At 50.5% G+C, this 21,463-nt stretch overlaps 1 protein-coding gene across 1 annotated transcript in view; it reads left to right on the top strand.

Moving 5' to 3' along the window:
* LOC119966901 (tau-tubulin kinase 1-like) overlaps positions 1-21,463 on the top strand; it is a 57,647-nt gene that overhangs the window by 12,238 nt on the left and 23,946 nt on the right. The window contains exons 3-4 of the mRNA XM_038798857.1: positions 8,793-8,885; positions 15,674-15,799. Of these exons, the coding sequence (XP_038654785.1) occupies positions 8,793-8,885; positions 15,674-15,799 (219 nt within the window). The remainder of the gene's footprint in view (positions 1-8,792; positions 8,886-15,673; positions 15,800-21,463) is intronic.

The following is a 21,463-nucleotide window of genomic DNA, read 5'->3' as shown; positions in this document are numbered from 1 at the left end:
GAAAACTTAAACACACATGATTACACTTACACAGTTAAAATTAGTCTTGCAGAACATTTCCCCAAATGATTTTTACTTGGTTGGAATGACAAATAAACACCTCTTTAGGCAACAGTCCCTATTGATATTTAATGTATTAAAAAAATCCAATAATAAGGCATCCACTCTCCCAATAGGCAAGATAGGTCACAGGCCTTCTCCTGCTCTCACTCCACTGTGGAGAATTCCGAATCCTTTAGAACAAAACCCTGTGTTAGAACATCAGAACTAGGAGCAGGAGTCGGCCATCTGGCCCCTCGAGCCTGCTCCGCCATTCAATGAGATCATGGCTGATCTTTTGTGGATTCAACTCCACTTTCCCGCCCGAACACCAGAACCATTAATCCCTTTATTCTTCAAAAAACTATCTATCTTTATCTTAAAAACATTTAACGAAGGAGCCTCAATTGCTTCACTGGGCAAGGGATTCCATAGATTCACAATCCTTTGGGTGAAGAAGTTCCTCCTAAACTCAGTCCTAAATCTACTTCCCCTTATTTTGACGCTATGTCCCCTAGTTCTGCTTTCACCCGCCAGTGGAAACAACCTGCCCGCATCTATCCTATCTATTCCCTTCATAATTTTAAATGTTTCTATAAGATCCCCCCTCATCCTTCTAAATTCCAACGAGTACAGTCCCAGTCTACTCGACCTCTCCTCATAATCCAACCCCTTCAGCTCTGGGATTAACCTAGTGAATCTCCTCTGCACACCCTCCAGCGCCAGTACGTCCTTTCTCAAGTAAGGAGACCAAAACTGAACACAATACTCCAGGTGTGGCTGCACTAACACCTTATACAATTGCAACATAACCTCCCTAGTCTTAAACTCCATCCCTCTAGCAATGAAGGACAAAATTCCATTTGCCTTCTTAATCACCTGTTGCACTTGTAAACCAACCTTCTGTGACTCATGCACTAGCACACCCAAGTCTCTCTGAACAGCAGCATGCTTTAATATTTTATCGTTTAAACACAATACTCCAGGTGTGGCCTCACTAACACCTTTTGCATAGAACATAGAAAAATACAGCACAGAACAGGCCCTTTGGCCCACGATGTTGTGCCGAACTTTTGTCCTAGATTAAGAACAAATTAATCTCACCCCATCATTCTACCCTAATCCATGTACCTATCCAATAGCCGCTTGAAGGTCCCGACTCAACTACTTCCACAGGCAGTGCATTCCATCCCCCCCACTACTCTCTGGGTAAAGAACCTACCTCTGACATCCCCCCATATCTTCCACCATTCACCTTAAATTTATGTCCCCTTCTAATGGTTTGTTCCACTCGGGGAAAAAGGTCTCTGACTGTCTACTCTATCTATTCCCCTGATCATCGAATAAACCTCTATCAAGTCGCCCCTCATCCTTCTCTGTTCTAATGAGAAAAGGCCTAGCACCCTCAACCTTTCCTCGTAAGACCTACTCTCCATTCCAGGCAACATCCTGGTAAATCCCCTTTGCACCTTTTCCAAAGCTTCCACATCCAAGCAGGCCAGCAGCACGGTTCGATTCCCGTACCAGCCTCCCCGGACAGGCGCCGGAATGTGGCGACTAGGGGCTTTTCACAGTAACTTCATTGAAGCCTACTCGTGACAATAAGTGATTTCCATTAAGGGGCTGGTTTAGCTCATAAGGCTAAATCGCTGGCTTATAAAGCAGACCAAGCAGGCCAGCAGCACGGTTCGATTCCCGTACCAGCCTCCCCGGACAGGCGCTGGAATGTGGCGACTAGGGGCTTTTCACAGTAACTTCATTGAAGCCTACTCGTGACAATAAGCGATTTTCATTTCATTTTCATTTTTCCTTCCTAAAATGAGGCGACCAGAACTGCACACAGTACTCCAAATGTGGCCTTAACAAAGTTTTGTACAGCTGCATCATCACCTCACGACTCTTAAATTCAATCCCTCTGCTAATGAACGCTAGCACATCATAGGCCTTCTTCACGGCTCTATCCACTTGAGTGGCAACTTTCAAAGATCTATGAACATAGACCCCAAGATCTCTCTGCTCCTCCACATTGCCAAGAACCCTACCATTAACCCTGTATTCCACATTCATATTTGTCCTTCCAAAATGGACAAACTCACACTTTTCATGGTTAAACTCCATCTGCCACTTCTCAGCCCAGCTCTGCATCCTATCTATGTCTCTTTGAAGCCGACAACAGCCCTCCTCACTATCCACAACTCCACCAATCTTCGTACCGTCTGCAAATTTACTGACCCACCCTTCAACTCCCTCATCCAAGTCATTAATGAAAATCACAAACAGCAGAGGACCCAGAACTGATCCCTGCGGTAAGCCATGGTAACTGGGCTCCAGGCTGAATATTTGCCATCCACCACAACTCTCTGTCTTCTATCGGTTAGCCAGTTCGTTATCCAACTGGCCAAATTTCCCACTATCCCATGCCTCCTTCCTTTCTGCATAAACCTACCATGGGGAACCTTATGAAATGTCTTACTAAAATCCATGTACACTACATCCACTGCTTTACCTTCATCCACGTGCTTGCTCACCTCAAAGAATTCAATAAGACTTGTAAGGCAAGACCTACCCCTCATAAATCCGTGCTGACTATCCCTAATCAAGCAATGTCTTTCCAGATGCTCAGAAATCCTATCCCTCAGTACCCTTTCCATTACTTTGCCTTCCACCGAAGTAAGACTAACTGGCCTGTAATTCCCAGGGTTATCCCTATTCCCTTTTTTGAACAGGGGCACGACATTCGCCACTCCCCAATCCTCTGGTACCACCCCTGTTGACAGTGAGGACGAAAAGATCATTGCCAACAGCTCTGCAATTTCATCTCTTGCTTCCCATAGAATCCTTGGATATATCCCGTCAGGCCCGGGGGACTTGTCTATCCTCTTTTTTCAAAATGCCCAACACATCTTCCTTCCTAACAAGTATCTCCTCGAGCTTATCAGTCTGCTTCACGCTGTCCTCTCCAACAATATGGCCCCTCTCATTCGTAAATACTGAAGAAAAATACTTGTTCAAGACCTCTCCTATCTCTTCAGACTCGATACACAATCTCCCGCTGCTGTCCTTGATCGGACCTACCCTCGCTCTAGTCATTCTCATATTTCTCACATATGTGTAAAAGGCCTTGGGGTTTTCCTTGATCCTACCCGCCAAAGATTTTTCATGCCCTCTCTTAGCTCTCCTAATCCCTTTCTTCAGTTCCCTCCTGGCTATCTTGTATCCCTCCAGCGCCCTGTCTGAACCTTGTTTCCTCAGCCTTACATAAGTCTCCTTCTTCCTCTTAACAAGACATTCAACCTCTCTTGTCAAACATGGTTCCCTCACTCGACCATCTCTTCCCTGCCTGACAGGGACATACATATCAAAAACACGTAGTACCTGTTCCTTGAACAAGTTCCACATTTCACTTGTGTCCTTCCCTGACAGCCTATGTTCCCAACTAATGCACTTCAGTTCTTGTCTGACAGCATCATATTTACCCTTCCCCAACGTAAGCTAAGGCCCAAAACCAAACTAAATAAATGCCAATAAACATGTTGGGGAATGTAAAATATGTATGCCGGCGAAAAGGGGGAGGCCACAGTTATTACTACGAAGATGCTCACCTGTAAATATATATGTTAATTTTTGTATGTTCTTTTTTTTTTCTCTCTCTCTAACAATTTGTAATTTGTTCAATATAAAACATGAAAACTGAATAAAAAACATTTATAAATAATAATTACCCTTCCCCCAATTGTAAACCTTGCGCTGTTGCACACACCTATCCCTCTCCATTACTAAAGTGAAAGTCACAGAATTGTGGTCACTACCTCCAAAATGCTCCCCCACTAACAAATCTATCACCTGCCCTGGTTCATTACCAAGTACCAAATCCAATATGGCCTCCCCTCTGGTCGGACAATCTACATACTGTGTTAGAAAAGCTTCCTGGACACACTGCACAAACACTACCCCATCCAAACTATTTGATCTAAAGAGTTTCCACTCAATGTTTGGGAAGTTGAAGTCACCCAGGACTATTATCCTGTGACTTCTGCACCTTTCCAAAATCTGTTTCCCAATCTGTTCCTCCACATCTCTGCTGCTATTGGGGGGCCTATAGAAAACTCCCAACAAGGTGACTGCTCCTTTCCTATTTCTGCCTTCAACCCATACTACCTCAGTAGGCAGATCCCCCTCGAACTGCCTTTCTGCAGCTGTTATACTATCTCTAATTAACAATGCCACCCCCCCCCCCCCCCACCTCTTTTACCACCCTCCCTAATCTTATTGAAACATCTATAACCAGGAACCTCCAACAACCATTTCTGCCCCTCTTCTATCCAAGTTTCCGTGATGGCCACCACATCGTAATCCCAAGTACCGATCCATGCCTTAAGGTCACCCACCTTATTCCTGATGCTTCTTGCATTGAAGTATATACACTTCAACCCATCTCCGTGCCTGCAAGTACTCTCCTTTGTCAGTGTTACCTTACCCACTGCCTCACTACACGCTTTGATATCCTGAACATCGGCTACCTTATTTGCTGGACTACAAATCCGGTTCCCATTCCCCTGCCAAATTAGTTTAAACCCTCCCGAAGAGTACTAGAAAACCTCCCTCCCAGGATATTGGTGCCCCTCTGGTTCAGATGCAACCCGTCCTGCTTGTACAGGTCCCACCTTCCCCAGAATGCGCTCCAATTATCCAAATACCTAAAGCCCTCCCTCCTACACCATTCCTGCAGCCACATATTCAACTGCACTCTCCCTATTCCTAGCCTCGCTATCACGTGGCACCGGCAACAAACCAGAGATGCAATTCTGTCTGTCCTGGCCTTTAACTTCCAGTCTAACTCCCTAAACTTGTTTATTACCTCCACACCCCTTTTCCTACCTATGTCGTTGGTACCAATGTGCACCACGACTTCTGGCTGCTCACCCTCCCCCTTCAGGATCCTGAAGACACGATCCGAGACATCCCTGGCACCCGGGAGGCAACATACCTTCCGGGAGTCTCGCTCATGACCACAGAATCTCCAATCTGTTCCCCTAACCATTGAGTCTCCTATCACTATTGCTTTTCTATTCTCCCCACTTCCCTTCTGAGCCCCAGAGCCAGACTCAGTGCCAGAGACCTGGCCGCTGGGGCCTTCCCCCGGTAGGTCATCCCCCCCAACAGCATCCAAAACGGTATACTTGTATTGAAGGGGAACGGCCACGAGGGATCCCTGCACTGTCTGCCTGTTCATTTTCTTTCCCCTGACTGTAACCCAGCTACTCTTGTCCAGACCTTGGGTGTGGTTACCTCCCTGTAACTCTTCTCTATTACCCCCTCTGCCTCCCGGATAATCTGAAGTTCATCTAGATCCAGCTCCAGTTCCCTAATACGGTCTCTGAGGAGCTGGTATAGTCTTCCCGCAGGTATAGTCAGCAGGGAAACCAGTGGTAAGGGGAGGTCGTGCCTGACAAACCTGTTAGAGTTCTTTGAAGAGATAACAAATAGGTTAGACCAAGGAGAGCCAATGGATGTTATCTATCTTGACTTCCAAAAGGCCTTTGACAAGGTGCCTCACGGGAGACTGCTGAGTAAAATAAGGGCCCATGGTATTCGAGGCAAGGTACTAACATGGATTGACGATTGGCTGTCAGACAGAAGGCAGAGAGTTGGGATAAAAGGTTCTTTTTCGGAATGGCAACCGGTGACAAGTGGTGTCCCGCAGGGTTCAGTGTTGGGGCCACAGCTGTTCTCTTTATATATTAACGATCTAGATGACGGGACTGGGGGCATTCTGGCCAAGTTTGCCGATGATACAAAGATAGGTGGAGGGGCAGGTAGTATTGAGGAGGTGGGGAGGCTGCAGAAAGATTTAGACAGTTTAGGAGAATGGTCCAAGAAGTGGCTGATGAAATTCAACGTGGGCAAGTGCGAGGTCTTGCACTTTGGAAAAAAGAATAGAGGCATGGACTATTTTCTAAACGGGGACAAAATTCATAATGCTAAAGTGCAAAGGGACTTGGGAGTCCTAGTCCAGGATTCTCTAAAGGTAAACTTGCAGGTTGAGTCCGTAATTAAGAAAGCAAATGTAATGTTGTCATTTATCTCAAGAGGCTTGGAATATAAAAGCAGGGATGTACTTATGAGGCTTTATAAAGCACTAGTTAGGCCCCATTTAGAATACTGTGAGCAATTTTGGGCCCCACACCTCAGGAAGGACATACTGGCACTGGAGCGGGTCCAGCGGAGATTCACACGGATGATCCCAGGAATGGTAGGCCTAACATACGATGAACGTCTGAGGATCGTGGGATTATATTCATTGGAGTTTAGGAGGTTGAGGGGAGATCTAATAGAAACGTACAAGATAATGAATGGCTTGGATAGGATGGACGTAGGGAAGTTGTTTCCATTAGCAGGGGAGACTAGGACGCGGGGGCACAGCCTTAGAATAAAAGGGAGTCACTTTAGAACAGAGATGAGGAGAAATTTCTTCAGCCAGAGAGTGGTAGGTCTGTGGAATTCATTGCCACAGAGGGCGGTGGAGGCCGGGACATTGAGTGTCTTTAAGACAGAAATTGATAAATTCTTGATTTCTCGAGGAATTAAGGGCTATGGGGAGAGAGCGGGTAAATGGAGTTGAAATCAACCATGATTGAATGGTGGAGTGGACTCGATGGGCCGAATGGCCTTACTTCCACTCCTATGTCTTATGGTCTTATGGTCTTATGGTATCCCTCACCACCCACATTCTACAGGAGGAGCATGCAACTGCCCCAGCCTCCATCCCCCCCATACCTTACAGAATATAGCTGGAACTCCGACTCTGCTCCCAGTCAGCTGCACACTCTGTAAACTCCTGGCTCCCTTCACGCTCTTTGAGGAAATATAGGAGATTAAATTAAAGGAGCACCATACTCCCTCCTCACTGAACTCCCTCAGTCACCAAACTCTCACTATAGCACTCAAATGCACCCAAATTCAGCACTCCCTCAGTCACCAAACTCTCACTATAGCACTCAAATGCACCCGTCTTAAACTCCATCCCTCCAGCAATGAAGGACAAAACCATTCACCTTTTTAATCACCTGCTGCACCTGTGTTCTAAAAACAATAGACTCTTTCTGGGTTAGCTCTAACGGCTCACTGTACCTCATCACAGACCTGACCCAGCACAAAGCTTCATCTTTAAACCATTTTTTACAATGTCTCTCTGAACTTGACTATCCTTAAAATATAAAATTCTTCGATATTCTCTATTATACCCCTGCTCTTGGGTCAAATAAAACTTAACCTTTCCCACATGACCCTGGTGAGACCACATTTGGAGTATTGTGTGCAGTTCTGGTCACCTCACTATAGGAAGGATGTGGAAGCATTGGATAGGAGCAAAGGAGATTTACCAGGATGCTGCCTAGTTTGCAGGATAGGTGTTATGAGGAAAGGTTGAGGGAGCTAGGGCTTTTCTCTTTGGAGCGGAGGAGGATGAGAGGTGACTTAATAGAGGTTTATAAGATGATGAGGGGGTAGATAGAGTGGACGTTCAGAGACTATTTCCTCAGGTGGATGTAGCTGTTACAAGGGAGCATAACTATAAGGTGAAGGTGGGAGATATAGGAGGGATGTCCGAGGTAGGTTCTTTACTCAGAGAATGGTTAGCGTGTGGAATGGACTGCCTGCTGTGATAGTGGAGTCGGACACTTTAGGAACTTTCAAGCAGTTATTGGATAGGCACATGGAGCACACCAGAATGACAGAGAGTGGGATAGCTTGATCTTGGTTTCGGACAATGCTCGGTGCAACATCGCGGGCCGAAGGGCCTGTTCTGTGCTGCACTGTTCTCTGTTCTATATAGAACATAGAACACTACAGCGCAGTACGGGCCCTTCGGCCCTCGATGTTGCGCCGACCTAAGAAACCATCTGAAGCCTATCTGACCTACACTATTCCATTTTCATCCATATGTCTATCCAGTGACCACTTAAATGCCCTTAAAGTTGCCGAGTCTACTACTGTTGCAGGCAGGGGGTTCCACACCCCTACTACTCTCTGAGTAAAGAAACTGCCTCTGACATCTGTCCTATATCTACTACCCCTCAATTTAAAGCTATGTCCCCTCGTGTTGGTCATCACCATCCGAGGAAAGAGACTCTCACTGTCCACCCTATCTAACCCTCTGACTATCTTATATGTCTCTATTAAGTCACCTCTCAGCCTTCTCCTCTCTAACGAAAACAACCTCAATTCCCTGAGCCTTTCCTCGTAAGACCTTCCCTCCATACCAGGCAACATCCTAGTAAATCTCCTCTCAACCCTTTCCAAATATATGTTTACTTATGACGTTTCTTAAATTTTAAAACCCTTTAGTTCCCTTTGGAATTTAACAACCAAACTCCAAACCCTTACCTATCACCAAATGCAAATTTCAATCTGTTACTTTGCTGCAGAACTTTGGCCATATTCAGCTGAAGTTCCTGCTTTTCACACCTGGCCCCATTGATTTTTCAATACTGTCTTCAGTTTAATTAAATCATTCTCACACACAGACACCCGCACAGGCCTGATTTACGGTAGACCCCCAAAAGATTAAATAACATTTTCTACACCGGCCAATGGGAGAGCTGGAGTGTAATAGAGGGTGCTGATTGGACTGGATTACAGAGTAGAATAGTGCAGAGTCAGAGAGGCGGAGGGGAAGGAATGACCAGGGAAGGGACAGTTCGGGGTGATGATAAGGTGTGATAATGATCGGTTGCCATGTGTTTGATCCGCAGGAGATGGGCAGACACGATGACCTCTGGTCACTTTTCTACATGTTGGTCGAGTTCGCAGTTGGTCAGCTGCCGTGGAGAAAAATAAAAGACAAGGTAAGTGACCAACGAATATAATCCCCCAATCAGAGACGGGTACATGATTCCACCAATCAGAGACGGGTACATGATTCCACCAATCAGAGACGGGTATATGATCCCCCAATCAGAGACGGGTACATGATTCCACCAATCAGAGACGGGTATATGATCCCCCAATCAGAGACGGGTATATGATCCCCCAATCAGAGACGGGTACATGATTCCACCAATCAGAGACGGGGTATATAATTCCCCCAATCAGAGACGAGTATATGATCCCCCAATCAGAGACGAGGTATATGATCCCCCAATCAGAGACGAGGTATATGATTCCCCCAATCAGAGACGAGTATATGATCCCCCAATCAGAGACGGGTATATGATTCCCCCAATCAGAGACGAGTATATGATCCCCCAATCAGAGACGGGTATATGATTCACCCAATCAGAGACGAGGTATATGATCCCCCAATCAGAGACGGGTACATGATTCCACCAATCAGAGACGGGGTATATAATTCCCCCAATCAGAGACGAGGTATATGATCCCCCAATCAGAGACGGGTATATGATTCACCCAATCAGAGACGAGGTATATGATCCCCCAATCAGAGACGGGTACATGATTCCACCAATCAGAGACGGGGTATATAATTCCCCCAATCAGAGACGAGGTATATGATCCCCCAATCAGAGACGAGGTATATGATTCCCCCAATCAGAGACGAGTATATGATCCCCCAATCAGAGACGAGGTATATGATCCCCCCAATCAGAGACGAGGTATATGATTCCCCCAATCAGAGACGAGTATATGATCCCCCAATCAGAGACGGGTATATGATTCCCCCAATCAGAGACGAGTATATGATCCCCCAATCAGAGACGGGTATATGATTCACCCAATCAGAGACGAGGTATATGATCCCCCAATCAGAGACGAGGTATGATTCCCCCAATGAGAGACGAGGTATATGATCCCCCAATCAGAGACGAGGTATATGATCCCCCAATCAGAGACGGTTATATGATTCCCCCAATCAGAGACGTGTATATGATCCCCCAATCAGAGACGGGTATATGATCCCCCAATCAGTGACGGGTATATAATCCCCCAATCAGAGACGGGTATATGATCCCCCAATCAGCGGCGAGGTATATGATCCCCCAATCAGAGACGAGGTATATAATCCCCCAAATCAGAGACGAGGTATATAATCCCCCAAATCAGAGACGAGGTATATAATCCCCCAAATCAGAGACGAGGTATTTAATCCCCCAATCAGAGACGAGGTATATAATCCCCCAATCAGAGACGAGGTATATAATCCCCCAATCAGAGACGAGGTATTTAATCCCCCAATCAGAGACGAGGTATATAATCCCCCAATCAGAGACGAGGTATATGATCCCCCAATCAGAGACGGGTATATGATCCCCCAATCAGAGACGAGGTATATGATCCCCCAATCAGAGACGAGGTATATGATCCCCCAATCAGAGACGAGGTATATGATCCCCCAATCAGAGACAGGTATATGATCCCCCAATCAGAGACGGGTATATGATCCCCCAATCAGAGGCGAGGTATTTAATCCCCCAATCAGAGACGAGGTATATGATTCCCCCAATCAGAGACGGGTATATGATCCCCTAATCAGAGACGAGGTATATGATCCCCCAATCAAAGACGAGGTAAATGATTCCCCCAATCAGAGACGTGTATATGATTCCCCCAATCAGAGATGGGTATATGATTCCCCCAATCAGAGACGGGTATATGATTCCCCCAATCAGAGACGGGTATATGATCCCCCAATCAGAGACGGGTATATGATCCCCCAATCAGAGACGGGTATATGATCCCCCAATCAGAGACGGGTATATGATCCCCCAATCAGAGACGGGTATATGATCCCCCAATCAGAGACAGGTATATGATCCCCCAATCAGAGACGGGTATAAGATCCCCCAATCAGAGGCGAGGTATATAATCCCCCAATCAGAGACGAGGTATATGATCCCCCAATCAGAGACGAGGTATATGATCCCCCAATCAGAGATGGGTATATGATCCCCCAATCAGAGACGAGGTATATGATCCCCCAATCAGAGATGGGGTATATGATCCCCCAATCAGAGACGAGGTATATGATCCCCCAATCAGAGATGGGTATATGATCCCCCAATCAGAGACGAGGTAAATGATTCCCCCAATCAGAGACGAGGTAAATGATTCCCCCAATCAGAGACGGGTATATGATTCCCCCAATCAGAGACGTGTATATGATGTCCCAATCAGAGACGAGGTATATGATTCCCCCAATCAGAGACGAGTATATGATGTCCCAATCAGAGACGGGTATATGATCCCCCAATCACAGACGAGGTATGATTCCCCCAATCCGAGACGTGTATATGATCCCCCAATCAGAGACGGGAATATGATTCCCCCAATCAGAGACGAGTATATGATCCCCCAATCAGAGACGGGTATATGATACACCCAATCAGAGACGAGGTATGTGATCCCCCCAATCAGAGACGGGTATATGATCCCCCCAATCAGAGACGTGTATATGATCCCCCCAATCACAGACGAGGTATATGATTCCCCCAATCAGAGACGGTTATATGATTCCCCCAATCAGAGACGGGTATATAATCCCCCAATCAGAGACGAGGTATATAATCCCCCAATCGGAGACGAGGTATATAATCCCCCAATCAGAGACGAGGTATATGATCCCCCAATCAGAGACGAGGTATATGATCCCCCAATCAGAGACGAGGTACATAATCCCCCAATCAGAGACGTGTATATGATGTCCCAATCCGAGACGGGTATATGATCCCCCAATCAGAGACGAGGTATGATTCCCTCAATCAGAGACGAGGTATGATTCCCCCAATCAGAGACGGGTAAATGATCCCCCAATCAGAGACGGGTACATGATCCCCCAATCAGAGACGTGTATATGATCCCCCAATCAGAGACTAGGTATGATTCCCCCAATCATAGACAGGTATATGATGCACCCAATCAGAGACGGGTATATGATTCCCCCAATCAGAGACGGGTTATATGATCCCCCAATCAGAGACGGGTTATATGATCCCCCAATCAGAGACGGGTATATGATTCCCCCAATCAGAGACGAGGTATATGATTCACCCAATCAGAGACGGGTTATATGATCCCCAATCAGAGACGAGGTATATGATCCCCCAATCAGAGACGAGGTATATGGTTCCCCCAATCAGAGACGGGTATATGATCCCCCAATCAGAGACGGGTTATATGATCCCCAATCAGAGACGAGGTATATGATCCCCCAATCAGAGACGGGTATATGATCCCCCCAATCAGAGACGGATATATGATCCCCCCAATCAGAGACGGGTATATGGTTCCCCCAATCGGAGACGAGGTATATGACCCCCCCCACCAATCAGAGATGAGGTATATGATCCCCCAATCAGAGGCGAGGTATATGACACCCCCCCCCCCCCCAATCAGAGACGAGGTATATGACCCCCAATCAGAGACGAGGTATGTGACACCCCAAACTCCAACTCTCAAACTGTCTTCAGTCCCAGGCAGCGCTCCCTCAGTCCCCAAACTCCAACCCTCACACTGTGCTGCAGTCCCAGGCAGCGCTCCCTCAGTCCCCAAACTCCAACTCTCTCACTGTGCTGCAGTCCCAGGCAGCACTCCCTCAGTCCCCAAACTTCAACTCTCACACTGTGCTGCAGTCCCAGGCAGCTCTCCCTCAGTCCCCAAACTCCAACCCTCACACTGTGCTGCAGTCCCAGACAGCGCTCCCTCAGTCCCCAAACTCCAACCCTCACACTGTGCTGCAGTCCCAGGCAGCACTCCCTCAGTCCCCAAACTCCAACCCTCCCACTGTGCTGCAGTCCCAGACAGCGCTCCCTCAGTCCCCAAACTCCAACCCTCACACTGTGCTGCAGTCCCAGACAGCTCTCCCTCAGTCCCTAAACTCCAACCCTCACACTGTGCTGCAGTCCCAGACAGCACTCCCTCAGTCCCCAAACTCCAACCCTCACACTGTGCTGCAGTCCCAGACAGCTCTCCCTCAGTCCCTAAACTCCAACCCTCACACTGTGCTGCAGTCCCAGACAGCGCTCCCTCAGTCCCCAAACTCCAACCCTCAAACTGTGCTGCAGTCCCAGGCAGCACTCCCTCAGTCCCCAAACTCCAACTTTCACACTGTGCTGCAGTCCCAGACAGCGCTCCCTCAGTCCCCAAACTCCAACCCTCACACTGTGCTGCAGTCCCAGGCAGCGCTCCCTCAGTCCCCAAACTCCAACCCCCTCACTGTGCTGCAGTGCCAGGCAGCGCTCCCTCAGTCCCCAAACTCCAACTCTCACACTGTCTGCAGTCCCATGCAGCCCTCCCTCAGTCCCCAAACTCCAACCCTCACACTGTGCTGCAGTCCCAGGCAGCGCTCCCTCAGTCCCCAAACTCCAACCCTCACACTGTGCTGCAGTCCCAGACAGCTCTCCCTCAGTCCCCAAACTCCAACCCTCACACTGTGCTGCAGTCCCAGACAGCGCTCCCTCAGTCCCCAAACTCCAACCCTCACACTGTGCTGCAGTCCCAGACAGCGCTCCCTCAGTCCCCAAACTCCAACCCTCACACTGTGCTGCAGTCCCAGGCAGCACTCCCTCAGTACCCAAACTTCAACCCTCACACTGTGCTGCAGTCCCAGACAGCGCTCCCTCAGTCCCCAAACTCCAACCCTCACACTGTGCTGCAGTCCCAGACAGCACTCCCTCAGTCCCCAAACTACAACCCTCACACTGTCTGCAGTCCCAGACAGCGCTCCCTCAGTCCCCAAATTCCAACCCTCACACTGTGCTGCAATCCCAGGCAGCACTCCCTCAGTCCCCAAACTCCAACCCTCACACTGTGCTGCAGTCCCAGACAGCGCTCCCTCAGTCCCTAAACTCCAACTCTCACACTGTGCTGCAGTCCCAGGCAGCTCTCCCTCAGTCCCCAAACTCCAACCCTCACACTGTGCTGCAGTCCCAGACAGCGCTCCCTCAGTCCCCAAACTCCAACCCTCACACTGTGCTGCAGTCCCAGGCAGCACTCCCTCAGTCCCCAAACTCCAACCCTCACACTGTGCTGCAGTCCCAGACAGCGCTCCCTCAGTCCCCAAACTCCAACCCTCACACTGTGCTGCAGTCCCAGGCAGCGCTCCCTCAGTCCCCAAACTCCAACCCTCACACTCTGCTGCAGTCCCAGGCAGCGCTCCGTCAGTCCCCAAACTCCAACCCTCACACTGTGCTGCAGTCCCAGGCAGCGCTCCCTCAGTCCCCAAACTCCAAACCTCACACTGTGCTGCAGTCCCAGGCAGCGCTCCCTCAGTCCCCAAACTCCAACCCTCTCACTGTGCTGCAGTCCCAGACAGCTCTCCCTCAGTCCCCAAACACCAATTCTCACACTGTCTGCAGTCCCAGGCAGCTCTCCCTCAGTCCCCAAACTCCAACCCTCACACTGTGCTGCAGTCCCAGGAAGCGCTCCCTCAGTCCCCAAACTCCAACCCTCACACTGTGCTGCAGTCCCATGCAGCGCTCCCTCAGTCCCCAAACTCCAACCCTCACACTGTGCTGCAGTCCCAGGCAGCACTCCCTCAGTCCCCAAACTCCAACCCTCACACTGTGCTGCAGTCCCAGGTAGCACTCCCTCAGTCCCCATTCTCCAACTCTCACACTGTGCTGCAGTCCCAGGCAGCGCTCCCTCAGTCCCCAAACTCCAACCCTCACACTGTGCTGCAGTCCCAGACAGCACTCCCTCAGTCCCCAAACTCCAACCCTCACACTGTGCTGCAGTCCCAGGCAGCGCTCCCTCAGTCCCCAAACTCCAACCCTCACACTGTGCTGCAGTCCCAGACAGCGCTCCCTCAGTCCCCAAACTCCAACCCTCACACTGTGCTGCAGTCCCAGGCAGCGCTCCCTCAGTCCCCAAACTCCAACCCTCACACTGTGCTGCAGTCCCAGACAGCGCTCCCTCAGTCCCCAAACTCCAACCCTCACACTGTGCTGCAGTCCCAGGCAGCGCTCCCTCAGTCCCCAAACTCCAACTCTCACACTGTGCTGCAGTCCCAGGCAGCTCTCCCTCAGTCCCCAAACTACAACCCTCACACTGTCTGCAGTCCCAGACAGCGCTCCCTCAGTCCCCAAACTCTAACCCTCACACTGTGCTGCCGTCCCAGACAGCGCTCCCTCAGTCCCCAAACTCTAACCCTCACACTGTGCTGCAGTCCAGGCATAGAACATAGAACAGTACAGCACAGAACAGGCCCTTCGGCCCTCGATGTTGTGCCGAACAATGATCACCCTTCTCAAACCCACGTATCCACCCTATACCCGTAACCCAACAACCCCCCCTCAACCCTACTTTTTTTAGGACACTACGGGCAATTTATCATGGCCAATCCACCTAACCCGCACATCTTTGGACTGTGGGAGGAAACCGGAGCACCCGGAGGAAACCCACGCACACACGGGGGAGGATGTGCAGACTCCGCACAGACAGTGACCCAAGCCGGGAATCGAACCTGGGACCCTGGAGCTGTGAATCAATTGTGCTAACCACCATGCTACCCTGCTGCCCAGGATGACTGAGGCAAAGCTCCCTCAGTCCCCAAACTTCATCTCTCACTGTGCTGCTCTCCAGTAGTGCTCCAGTGCAGGCTAAACCAGTGTCACCTCCCGACCGTGTGCATGTATTTCTATATCTGAATCGTCATTTGTGCCGTTTCCTCTCATTGCAGGAACAGGTTGGACTCATTAAGGAAAAGTACGATCACCGAATGCTGCTGAAACATATGCCGTCTGAATTTCAAAGTTTCCTCGATCACGTTTCTGTCCTCGATTACTTTACCAAACCAGATTACCAGGTACGTAGAATTGCCCTCTTCATGCTGTGTGTGGGGAAGGGGAGGGATTGGACGGTCTCGTCAGTCAATATGAGGCGGGAGGGCGAGGTGGGGGGGGAGGGTGAGTGAGGGGAATGGGAGTCCCGAGGGAGTCAGAGTTTTACACCTTAGAATGAGGCCCTTCAGCCCATCGTCCCTGTGATGCCCATTTCTCAGCACCCCCCCCCCCCCCCCCCACCCCCCTCCCCCCGGCAGGGTCATTGGCCTCGACCAAATGGGAGATGTTGTCCTATCCAACCTATCTTCAGAATTTTTACACCTCAGTCAGGTCCGCCTCAGTCTGCTCAGCTCCTGGGAAAACAACCCCAGTCTAACCAGCCTCTCCTCATCACTGAAATGTTCCATCCCAGGCAGCATCCTGGTGAATCTCCTCTCCACCCCCTCCAGTACAATCACGTCCTTCCTATTGTGTGGTGACCAGAACTGTACACCTCACCAGCTCCAGCGTAACCTCCCTGCTCTTAACACAGAGTCCCCACAGTGCAGAAGGAGACCATTCGTCCATCGAGCCGACACTGACCCTCTGAAAGAGCCGTACCGAGGCTCACTCCCCCACATTATCATGCAACCACGCCTAACCTGCACATCTGTGGAAATGGCAATTTAGCCATCTGATCATGGATGAGGGTAAAGCAGTTGATGTGGTGTATATGGATTTCAGTAAAGCATTTGATAAGGTTCCCCACGGTAGGCTATTGCAGAAAATACAGAGGCATGGGATTCAGGGTGATTTAGCAGTTTGGATCAGAAATTGGCTAGCTGATAGAAGACAAAGAGTGGTGGTTGATGGGAAATGTTCAGACTGGAGTCCAGTTACTAGTGGTTTGCCACAAGGATCTGTTTTGGGGCCGTTGCTGTTTGTCATTTTTATAAATGACCTGGAGGAGGGCGTAGAAGGATGGGTGAGTAAATTTGCAGATGGCACTAAAGTCGGTGGAGTAGTGGACAGTGCGGAAGGATGTTACAAGTTACAGAGGGACATAGATAAGCTGCCGAGCTGGGCTGACAGGTGGCAAATGGAGTTTAATGCAGAAAAGTGTGAGGTGATTCATTTTGGAAGGAATAACAGGAAGGCAGAGTACTGGGCTAATGGTAAGATTCTTGGTAGTGTGGATGAGCAGAGAGATCTCGGTGTCCATGTCCATAGATCCCTGAAAGTTGCCACCCAGGTTGAGAGGGTTGTTAAGAAGGCGTACGGTGTGTTAGCTTTTATTGGTAGAGGAATTGAGTTTCGGAGCCATGAGGTCATGTTGCAGTTGTACAAAACTCTGGTGCGGCCGCATTTGGAGTATTGTGTGCAGTTCTGGTCGCTGCATTATAGGAAGGATGTGGAAGCATTGGAAAGGCTGCAGAGGAGATTTACAAGGATGTTGCCTGGTATGGAGGGAAAATCTTATGAGGAAAGGCTGAAGGACTTGAAGCTGTTTTCGTTAGAGAGAAGGTTAAGAGGGGACTTAATTGAGGCATACAAGATGATCAGAGGATTAGATACGGTGGACATTGAGAGCCTTTTTCCTCGGATGGTGATGTCCAGCACGAGGGGACATAGCTTTACATTGAGGGGAGATAGATATAGGACAGATGTCAGAGGCAGTTTCTTTACTCAGAGTAGTAAGGGCGTGGAATGCCCTGCCTGCAACAGTAGTGGACTCGCCAACACTAAACGCATTCAAATGGTCATTGGATAGGCATGTGGACGATAAGGGAATAGTGTAGAGGGACTTTAGAAGGGTTTCACAGGACGGTGCAACATCGTGGGCCGAAGGGCCTGTACTGCGCTGTAATGTTCTCTGTTCTCGTGGAAATACACATAAGCACGGGGAGAAACTGAAAACTCCCCACTGGCAGTCACCCAAAGCTGGAATTCAACCCGGGTCCCTGGCACTGTGAGTCAGCAATGTTAACCCGGCTCCCTGGCACTGTGAGACAGCAATGTTAACCCGGCTCCCTGGCACTGTGAGACAGCAGTGTTAACCCGGGTCCCTTGCACTGTGAGGCAGCAGTGTTAACCCAGGTCCCTGGCACTGTGAGGCAGCAGTGTTAACCCGGGTCCCTGGCACTGTGAGACAGCAGTGTTAACCCGGCTCCCTGGCACTGGGAGACAGCAGTGTTAACCCGGATCACTGGCACAGTGAGACAGCAGTGTTATCCCGGCTCCCTGGCACTGTGATACAGCAGTGTTAACCCGGATCCCTGGCACTGTGAGACAGCAGTGTTAACCCGGTTCCCTGGCACTGTGAGGCAGCAGTGTTAACCCGGCTCACTGGCACAGTGACACAGCAGTGTTATCCCGGCTCCCTGGCACTGTGAGACAGCAGTGTTAACCCGGCTCCCTGGCACTGTGAGACAGCAGTGTTAACCCGGGTCCCTGGCACTGTGAGTCAGCAATGTTAACCCGGGCCCCTGGCACTGTGAGACAGCAGTGTTAACCCGGGTCCCTGGCACTGTGAGTCAGCAATGTTAACCCGGGTCCTGGCACTGTGAGGCAGCAGTGTTTACCCGGGTCCCTGGCACTGTGAGACAGCAGTGTTAACCCGGCTCACTGACACTGTGAGACAGCAGTGTTAACCCGGGTCCCTGGCACTGTGTCGCAGCAGTGTTAACCCGGGTCCCTGGCACTGTGAGACAGCAGTGTTAACCCGGGTCCCTGGCACTGTGAGACAGCGGCGTTAACCCGGGTCCCTGGCACTGTGAGACAGCGGTGTTAACCCGGGTCCCTGGCACTGTAAGGTCGCAGTGTTAACCCGGGTCCCTAGCACTGTGAGACAGCAGTGTTAACCCAAGTCCCTGGCACTGTGAGACAGCAGTGTTAACCCGGGTCCCTGGCACTGTGAGACAGCAGTGTTAACCCAAGTCCCTGGCACTGTGAGACAGCAGTATTAACCCGGGTCGCTGGCACTGTGAGACAGCAGTGTTAACCCGGGTCCCTGGCACTGTAAGACAGCAGTGTTAACCCGGCTCCCTGGCACTGTGAGGCAACAGTGTTAACCCGGGTCCCTGGCACTGTTAGACAGCAGTGTTAACCCGGGTCCCTGGCACTGTGAGGCAGCAGTGTTTACCCGGGGCCCTGGCACTGTGAGACAGCAGTGTTAACCCGGGTCCCTGGCACTGTGAGACAGCAGTGCTAACCCGGGTCCCTGGCACTGTGAGACAGCTGTGTTAACCCGGGTCCCTGGCACTGTGAGGCAGCAGTGTTAACCCGGGTCCCTGGCACTGAGAGACAGCAGTGTTAACCCGGGTCCCTGGCACTGTGAGACAGCAGTGTTAACCCGGATCCCTGGCACTGTGAGGCAGCAGTGTTAACCCAGGTCCCTGGCACTCTGAGACAGCAGTGTTAACCCGGGTCCCTGGCACTGAGACAGCAGTGTTAACCCGGGTCCCTGGCACTGTGAGACAGCAGTGTTAACCCGGGTCCCTCGCACTGTGAGGCAGCAGTGTTATCCCAGGTCCCTGGCGCTGTGAGACAGCAGTGTTTACCCGGGGCCCTGGCACTGTGAGGCAGCAGTGTTAACCCGGGTCCCTGGCACTGTGAGACAGCAGTGCTAACCCGGGTCCCTGGCACTGTGAGACAGGGGTGTTAACCCGGGTCCCTGGCACTGTGAGACAGCAGTGTTAACCCGGGTCCCTGGCACTGTGAGACAGCAGTGTTAACCCGGATCCCGGGCACTGTGAGGCAGCAGTGTTAACCCGGGTCCCTGACACTGTGAGACAGCAGTGTTAACCCGGGTCCCTGGCACTGTGAGACAGCAGTGTTAACCCGGGTCCCTGGCACTGTGAGACAGCAGTGTTAACCCGGGTCCCTGGCACTGTGAGACAGCAGTGTTAACCCGGGTCCCTGACACCGAAACAGCAATGTTAACCACTGTGCCACCATGCTGCCCATTCTATTCCCCGGTTCATGAAGGCCAAGTATCCCATATGCTGCCTTAACCACCTTGTCTACCTGTCCTGCTGCCTTCCAGGATCAATGGACAGGCACAGCAATATCCCTCTGGCCCTCTCTACTTCCTCACAGTCATTGAATATTTCCGTTGCCTTGTTTGTCCTCTCAAAATACATCACCTCACACTTTTCAGGGTGAACTTAAATTTGCCACTGTTCTGCCCATTTAACCAGCCCGTCAGTTCCTTCCTGTAATGTCAGGCTTTCCTTGTCACTGTTTACCACACCACCAATTTCTGTGTTATCTGAAAATTACTGACCATCACCCCGACATTCCCGACCAGATTATTATTTTTAAAAAATAATTTTAATTCAAATTTTCACATTTTCACAAAAATGAAAACAATAACAGAAAATTCTAAGAACAAAAAAAAACAGAACCTGCCCCCCGCCGTAAATACAAAAGAGAAACAATAAATTAACGCCCGTCATTGGCAAAAAACAGATATTCAACCCAAAACAAAAACAAAGAGACACCCCCCCCCCCGGGTTGCTGCTGCTGCTGACCTTTTGTTTTTACCGTTCTGCCAGGAGATCTAGGAATGGTTGCCACCTCCTGAAAAACCCCTGCACTGACCCCCTTAGGGCAAATTTCACCCTCTCCAATTTAATAAACCCCGCCATATCGTTGATCCAGGCCTCCACGCTTGGGGGCCTCCTTCCACTGAAGAAGAATCCTCCGCCGGGCTACTAGGGACGCAAAGGCCAGAACACCGGCCTCTTTCACCTCCTGCACTCCCGGCTCCACTGCAACCCCAAATATTGGGAGTCCCCAGCCTGGATTGACCCTGGATCCTACCACCCTCGATACCGTCATTGCTACGCCCTTCCAAAAGTCCCCCAGCGCTGGGCATGCCCAGAACATGTGGACATGGTTTGCTGGGCTCCCTGAGCACCTAATACACCTGTCCTCAGTCCCAAAAAACTGGCTCATCCTTGTCCCGGTCATATGAGCCCTATGCAGTACCTTAAACTGTATGAGGCTAAGCCTCGCACACGAAGAGGAGGAGTTCACCCTTTCTAGGGCATCCGCCCACGTCCCCTCCTCCAGCTCCTCCTCCCATTTATCTTTCAGCTCCTCCACCGAGGCCTCGTCTACCTCCTGCTTCACCTGGTACACTTCCGAGATCCTCCCCTCTCCAACCCATACCCCCGAGAGCACCCTGTCCTGAACCCCACGTGGCAGCAGCAGGGGGAACCCCGCCACCTGCCGCCTGACAAACGCCCTTACTTGCATGTACCTAAAGGTGTTCCCCGGGGGGAGCCTGAACTTCCCTTCCAGCTCACCTAGGCTCGCAAACTTCCCATCTATGAACAGGTCCCCCAGCCTCCTGATACCTGCCCTGTGCCTACTCAGGAACCCGCCATCAATTCTCCCCGGAACAAACCGGTGGTTCCCCTGTATCGGGGACCCCATCGAGGCCCCCACCTCCCCCCTGTGCCGCCTCCATTGCCCCCCAATCTTGAGGCTAGCTGCCACTACTGGGCTCGTGGTATACCTCGTCAGAGGGAGCGGCAGCGGCGCCGTTGCAAGCGCTTCCAGGCTCGTACCCACACAGGATGCCATCTCCAGCCTCTTCCATGCCGCCCCCTCCCCATCCATTACCCACTAACGCACCATCGCTGCATTGGCAGCCCAATAATACCCACAGAGATTGGGCAACGCCAGCCCCCCCCCCCCCC

This window comes from Scyliorhinus canicula, chromosome 6, assembly GCF_902713615.1.
Source record: "Scyliorhinus canicula chromosome 6, sScyCan1.1, whole genome shotgun sequence".
Classification (NCBI taxonomy): domain Eukaryota; kingdom Metazoa; phylum Chordata; class Chondrichthyes; order Carcharhiniformes; family Scyliorhinidae; genus Scyliorhinus; species Scyliorhinus canicula.
The sequence above is the reverse complement of the archived record's forward strand: the minus strand, read 5'-3'. Positions and strand labels throughout refer to the sequence as shown.